Source organism: Quercus lobata, chromosome 10 (genome assembly GCF_001633185.2).
Source record: "Quercus lobata isolate SW786 chromosome 10, ValleyOak3.0 Primary Assembly, whole genome shotgun sequence".
NCBI lineage: Eukaryota > Viridiplantae > Streptophyta > Magnoliopsida > Fagales > Fagaceae > Quercus > Quercus lobata.
This window is the reverse complement of record NC_044913.1, coordinates 18,649,265-18,656,421: the sequence shown is the minus strand read 5'-3', so window position 1 is coordinate 18,656,421 and position 7,157 is coordinate 18,649,265. Positions and strand designations below refer to the sequence as shown.

Sequence of the window (7,157 nt, the reverse complement as noted above, 5' to 3'; positions counted from 1 at the left end):
TAAGATAAACCCATCAAAGCCTTGAAATCATAGCAAATAACAATTACTCAATTAAAACCCAATATCCAAAAATTCAAAATCCTTGCTCTATAATAACAAGAATAATTAGAGAAACAAAACACTTTTTGTCGCAACAAAAACTTCAACAACAAAAAATAAATAAATAAATAAGAAACATAATCTATATTGAGTTACAGGGTTTGAGGTCCATGATGCTCTTGACCTTTGGAGCATAGAGAGAGTACACCACAGCCTGTCTCTTCGCAACTTCGAGCTGGGCCTCTCCGTGTGAGAAAGCCGAGGCAATCGAATCCGGGTCGGATAGAGTCCGATTCTGGCGGAACCCATCAATGGTTCGGCGCTTGGTGTATTCCCTGATGTTGTAGTCGCTGAACTGCCTGGCCGTACGTAGGAGAGACCGAAATAGAAACAGAACCTCCGACCTTGTTGGAACAACCTTAGCCATTTCTATGTTGGGTTTGGAGATTTTAATGAGGAAGAGAGAGAGAGAGAGAGAGAGAGAGGTTTATGATTATAATCTAAAAAGTCTGGAGTCTCTCTTAGGCTTGTGGCTGAAACATTTGCTTGAAATTGAATGCAAGATGAATAGAATTAGAATCTCTCCTTGGTTTAGTTTTGCTTAGATTGGGCCTAGCCCACTTTTATATCTCCAAAGTAAAGGCCCATATGGTGATTTTTGCTTGGAACTAGTTTCAATTGTGTAAATTTGTAAATAACTTCGATTTGAAAACTTCTTTGATTTGTGAAGGTGTATATGACCCAAAAAAAAAAAAAAAAAGTTGAGTCTTATTGAGGTTTTGATGTATATTTATAAGTACAAGACGAAAGTCTAAGATTTGTTGAAGAAAACCAAGTTTCTGTAATCTCAACTGCAAGTTCAATTGATCGAGAATCTTTGGCGTCTTTGTTAGAAATATTAAAAGATGCTAGTTGGACTACTTTATATAACATTGTGCTAGTCATCATCTTGTGTTAGATCCTAAAAGAATGACTTTAGATACATCTTTATCATTCTTTATTTTTGCGTGATGTGGGTGTTCTTAACATAAGTATTATATGGGGTTCAAGTGGTATTGCAGTAATAATAACATTTTTTGTAGTCTTATGTCTGTGGTTTAAATCTCACTTCTCTTTTCCGTCACTATTTACCTATAAATAAATTTAAAAAATTAAAAAAAAAAACAGAGAAAAAAGAAGAATGTATCTTATAAAAATGTATCTCATGGATACTATACATGTGTTGGATGTCTGACAATATGTGAGGTTTTCTGTGTGTGGGAGCTCTACACCAATTATGTGACATCTAATGCATATATCAGATATATTATATAATTTTCTTTTTTAAGCTTCAATTTGTTCTTGTGCATGATTGCATGAGACTTACCATTCCAGATACTGAGTAAAAAAAGACTAACCAAAAGAAATGAGATAATAATAAAGATTCAAAAGTGATCCCTTTTTTTTTTTCATTTTAATACCAACTTTATCGAACATTTTTCAATCTCCTATCCCAATTAACTTGGGAAAATACTAAAGTTATTATCAATTTTACTGCAAAAAATTTACAAACTAACGTGATAATAAATACAATTGGTGTCATTTCCATAAAATGATAAATAAATGTTTAAATTACTTTTTTGTAATTAGTGTCATATTAATTTGTAGGGTGAAGCTTGTGTCCATTCCCTTTTTGTATTGGACACAATACGATTCGGACTCATGTTCACATCTTAGCATGTCAAGTGCAAAAAAGCAATGAACACAAGCTGTATCCTAATTTGTAATATTCATGTAATAAAATTTTTGGTATCCCTACCATTGCTTTGCAAGTTTTGTAAGGCATGCTCTAAATTCATTACCTTCTCCCATTTTGCAATTTTTTCCTAGTATTGTTTACTTGTTTAGTTCTTACTACTTGAATGCAATAACTGTTTACAACTTGTAGTGGGGATCCTGTGTTTAACATAACTAGGAAGAAATAAGAAAAGAAAAAAGCTATTGGGGTATCATACATATTAATTTTACTTGTAGAGAATCCAATAATCATAAAAATAGGCTTATATTGCACTTGCTAATTTGATCCAGCTTAAGTTAAGTGGTGTACATTGCAGATATACACATTGTCAACAATATTTTACAATTGATAAACAATATCAAATCAAGTTACTAGGACAAAAAGGATTGGAAAAGATTAAGAATAAAATAAATAAGCAATGTCTATACGGGTATTAGCAACATTTCAGAGCAATAACAGCAAAGGATATATCATATCTTATTCACTCAGAAACATATTTTTGCAGAGGCTATGATTTGCTGTAATTACAACATAGCATGAGCGCAGATGAAAATTATGCACAAGCAGGAGCCTCAAAGTTGGGAATTACTATGAAGGCAATGGACAAAGGCAAGATATATATTGGAGAATTATCATCATTTAGGACAGGGTGCAATATTGGGAGTTCTCCATTTGTAACATTCAATGGATTTCCATTTAGAACCGAGGTTTGGCTTTGAATGTCCCCATCTTTTGGAGTTAAGTGGTACTCTTCTCTGTATGATAGTCCATCCGAAGCTTTCTTCTTTTTATCCCTTGAATTTTTTTGTTTATGACCAAACTTGGAAGACCTTTTTAGCAGAATGCTCTTCTTTCCCTGCATATTGACGTTCACGCGGTTGTAGACAGTGATTATGAATTCAGACTGCTTGCTCAAATTAAGCAGCAGCAAAGTTACACCACCCTGTAACAAGGTAATGACAATTAGTTAAATTATTGTGGTAAGACCAGGGAATAGAAATATCAATATGAAAATTTATTAGTGTCAAAATAATGTTTCTTTTTATATGTTTAGTCGCCTTAAAAGGGTTTTAGGAACATGATATGTTAAAATCAAATGCAATGCTTGAATCCTCAATCTCATTCCAGCTAGGCAATACAAAAAATCTGATTATAATTGATTCATAATGTATGTTGGAGATAAAGCAAGCCACATCTAATATATGCCTGGAGTGCTATAATCTAGGTGTGACCTTAGTCTGAAATGTGAAGCACAAAGGTGAAGTCTACACAGATCATGCAAGTTAGTACAATTATGAAACCTATGTGGTGCACATGCAATGGTTGGAACCCAACACAAATTGGGTTGGCCGATGTATATGTTCATGCCAAAGCTTGATCAGCTGTAAATGATCACAGGAGCAACTCAAAATGATTAAAAAAAAAATTGGAGGTTCTGAACATCTCAGAATGTTATAGATAAACCTATTGTTCTCAAGATCAAAATTAAGAAACTATTGTTTTGAGACTCCAACACTGTCCCTAAAATTTTCTTAATGACTTAAAACAAAATCAACATATATAGAGCCTTACTCTTCCTTTTGAGCAGTGAGCATAAATACGTAATTCTGGAGAAGCATCAGTATCAACTTCAAGAACACCTGTTCCCATAAGTCGATGCCACAGAAGTGCACTACTCAGAAGAAGAAATTCATAATAAGAAAACACTGCTCAATTAGATAGGGCTGTCCTTTTTATTTTTTTAAAAACCAACATATATGTTCTACATTATAGGTTTTATAAAAATTTCATGCTCTTGCCTGTAGTAATCAGGGTTGGGTTCAAATGTGGTTCTGTTGAGGAGAGCGTAGTTGCCACCAACTAACGACTGCCTGCAATATACCTTAGTATTGTGCTTAGCTGCCATTCCAAGCTGATCTAAGTACCTAAAATGCATAAAAAAAATAAAGCAATGCTAGAATTGATTAAACAGAAACATTTTAGATTTAGTCTCTATTTCACTGACAAAATGAAAGAACAGGTAAGAGGAAATGATGCAAGTAATGAGGCAACCAAGATTACCAGAAGCTATTCACAAATCTGTCAGACACATTAGGAGCACCACCACCAAAGGCACCACCAGATTCTCCAACCCATATAGAAGCCCAAGGACCATGCTCTTGAACCGTTTGTTCAACATCTGTGAATGTGCCTAATATGGAGTTGCTCAAGTGAGATGGATCCAATATCTTATTTACAAGATTGCGATCGTTAGCTGAAAAGAAGAGGAGTTGTATCAGCTGAAAGCACTCTTCAACAAAGGCTAAACAAGACTAAAACTTTGTCTGTGTTCTTACCATAAACTGAATAGAGCTATGTCAAATGTCATTTATCTTACTAAATTGGATGATAAAGAGTTAGAAGTGGAAAAGTTTTGAGTTGATCCTCAATATCCTTCCTGTGAGGGCTCATTTAAAAAGAATTGCATACATTGAATTACTGTTTCATTGCCTTCTAAACATTTACTGTGGCTGTCTTAATTTCAGGGAAAAGAAATTTTTCTGAAAAAGTTAATTATTTTACGTGTAAGCTATATAAGAAGATTTGTATATTATCAACTGTGGTAAGTGCATATATCAATGGTAATAGAATTTTGGAACCATGATTGCATACCTGGGCCTAAATTGTAAATATGATATGTCACAATATTGACTACGCCTGAACCTGAATCCTGAAGAAGCCGATTAAACCAGTTCTTGTCATAGAATCCTCCGGGGGCTACAAGTTTAGGTTTGAAACTGGATTTCCAGTACAACTCGTTCATAATTTTTTTAAGGATGATCAGATCTTTTGCATACTGTGCAGCCTCAACTCTTGCACCAATGCCACTTCCACTCAACTCATTACCTACATTTGCCAGGGTGAGGATAGAGGTGAAGCACAATAAGATAACAGCAATAACAAAGAGCTTAGTCTATTGGTACATACCAAATTCCCATGAATCTATATGGTATCCCTTTGAAATGGTATACTTGATTAGAGCCTCAGCATTACTAGGGTCCCAATCTCCTAGCCAGAGAATACCTTGATTATGCCTCCCATTGAGAGCATTCAAGCCAAATGTTACAACTGCCCTGCAAAGGAAAGGTTCAAACTACAATCACAATAATGGAAGCACGATTGCACAATTTCAATCTTGATGTAGTCTCATAAGACAATCAGAGAACATTTGAAAAGAGTTTTGTATTCCAAAGGTGTTAAAGAATGTCATGAATCTTACCCTGTCTTACTGAAAAACTGGTTCAACTCATCCCATCTGCTCATGGATAAACATCCTGTTGTATATCCAAACAAACCGTTTCCCTTTCTTTGAAATGGATGGCAAGGTTTTCCTGGATTTCCTACATCGTAAATTACTTGGTCTTCCGGAGAACCTCCAACTCTAATCCTTAAACGCTTAAAAGCTGTCAATCCACCCGCATTGAAAGAGTAAGATTATTTTGTAAGTCAAAAGTGTTCCCAAAGATACTAATGTTAAAAGATATAGATCGCCATTTATCACTCTAAATGATACTAGAATGTCATGAAAAGCTTCTAAAATGATGCAAACTTATTGAAGTATACACAAACAAACCTTGAATTGTCTTGGCAAGTAAAGGATTAGATAACTCCTGAAAAAACCAATCCATACTTCAATGAAAGATGTTTTATATTGGATTCTCTCATGTTCATGACAGACACGACTCATGTTGGTGAAATATCAACCATACTATGTTAAATGGATGGCTTTAATTTTACATAAAGGGGTCTGAACATTTTGCTGTGAAATCATGACAATAATTTTATTGGTGTATGGCTGAGATTTCACCAATACAAATCATGTCACACACATGAAGATGAGAGGACATATACATATAAGTTTTCTAAATTCTCACCATGGTTATCGCAGATGCGTTTTGCCACGTACAAAAACCGTATCTACAAAAATCACTGGGCCACCAATCAATAGTTGCACAAATGTAAGTATCATCAGTTTCAGCTATCTCTGTAGTTCCATCAACTACAATTTTAGCAAAGTTAAGTTCTTGAGACAAAATTACAGAGAGAGAAACCAGGATGAGAAACAAGGTGAGGCTGAATCCCATTGTTGGATAAATGACAACAGCCTCACCACCAACTCAACTTATACAAATTAACTGCAAAACAAAAAAAGAGAAAACATATAAATCAGAAACATATTTTCATAGGTGTGGTACCATTATTACATGCTAATGGAATTGGATTACATGACATCAAAGTATTTCAACTCAGTTTAAGGGAACTATAGGATTTACTATTGTCATTTCGTCGGATTTGCATCCTCCCATGTTCATGTATAACACAATTCATGTTGTCAAAATCTCAACTATACAGTACTGAATGTATGGCCATGATCTTGCAGCACCCTAACTATGTGTAAACTCATAGTAGGAACCATCTGTGGGGGTAGGATCATAGGATTCATAGCCATTTATTTAACATTCATATGGCCTAGATTATATAACTTGAAAGTATTAAAGCACATTAATTTAGATATATATATATATAGCATTGTAACATGACCCTAGGAAAAGAGAGAGAAAAGAGAGAAAAAAAAAAGTACAAAACGAAAGTAAGTAACATCTACAGAGTGAAAACATATAACTTGAGATTCACATTTAAAATTGATAGAAAAAATTAATTTTAACTAAATAAATAAGAGTAAAAGAAAATTAGATACAATTTTTGTTTGAAAGAAATCCCAGGGCTAAAAAATATGAACAAAAGCTAGAAACAGAAACCATTAAAGAAAACTAACCAGGGATAGGAGCTAGGACATGATAGAGCTTTGAAAAATAAGTTAGAAGAAGAATATTTATAGTCTTTGAGAAAGGTAACAGAAACAAGAAGTGGAAAGCAACGCCAATGTTACTCACACTAATAATTACAATGCTATACTGACCAAATTAAATACTACAAAACCAGTTCCTAAAATTAAAAGAGTAACATTAAAAACTCAAATAATTTTTTAAAAATAATTATTAAAAACAATAAAAGAGTATAATGCACACTATTTTTGAAGAAGAGAACAAAATCCAATTATTAAAGGGACAACATTACAATAATTTTTTTTATAAAAAGAAAAAAAAATCAGATTCAGAATTTCTATTTGTCACCATTTAGAAATTCAACTTTTCCCCAAAACAACTTAAAAGCTTGACAAAAAAAAATGCATTAAAATTTGAATTTTCAGAAAGAACATGATTCACAGTTTATGGTGTAAAATGTAATGAATTTTAATTGAGAAAGAAAAGCAATGAGAAAATAATGCCTTTTCTTTTCT

At 33.5% G+C, this 7,157-nt stretch overlaps 2 protein-coding genes across 3 annotated transcripts; both read right to left on the bottom strand.

The window, feature by feature from the left end:
• LOC115965365 (LYR motif-containing protein 4) lies at window positions 1-599 on the bottom strand. Its single transcript, XM_031084563.1, has one exon. It carries the CDS (start codon window positions 464-466, stop codon window positions 182-184), a length of 285 nt encoding a protein of 94 aa, XP_030940423.1. The 5' UTR covers window positions 467-599; the 3' UTR covers window positions 1-181.
• Window positions 600-2,094: 1,495 nt separating this feature from the next.
• On the bottom strand, window positions 2,095-6,685 carry LOC115963514 (heparanase-like protein 1). 2 transcript variants are annotated; one of them, XM_031082525.1, is made up of 10 exons: window positions 6,633-6,685; window positions 5,731-5,991; window positions 5,430-5,466; window positions 5,076-5,259; window positions 4,784-4,929; window positions 4,469-4,702; window positions 3,878-4,070; window positions 3,616-3,741; window positions 3,389-3,488; window positions 2,095-2,759 (listed from the first exon to the last, which is right to left on the bottom strand). In XM_031082525.1, the coding sequence occupies exons 2-10, from the start codon at window positions 5,938-5,940 to the stop codon at window positions 2,370-2,372; spliced, it is 1,620 nt and encodes a 539-aa protein (XP_030938385.1). In that variant the 5' UTR covers window positions 5,941-5,991; window positions 6,633-6,685; the 3' UTR covers window positions 2,095-2,369. The 2 variants fall into 2 exon arrangements, with proteins under 2 accessions (XP_030938385.1, XP_030938386.1); XM_031082526.1 differs by lacking the exon at window positions 6,633-6,685 and having other exon boundaries at window positions 5,430-5,485; window positions 5,731-5,813.
• Window positions 6,686-7,157: the final 472 nt, after the last annotated feature.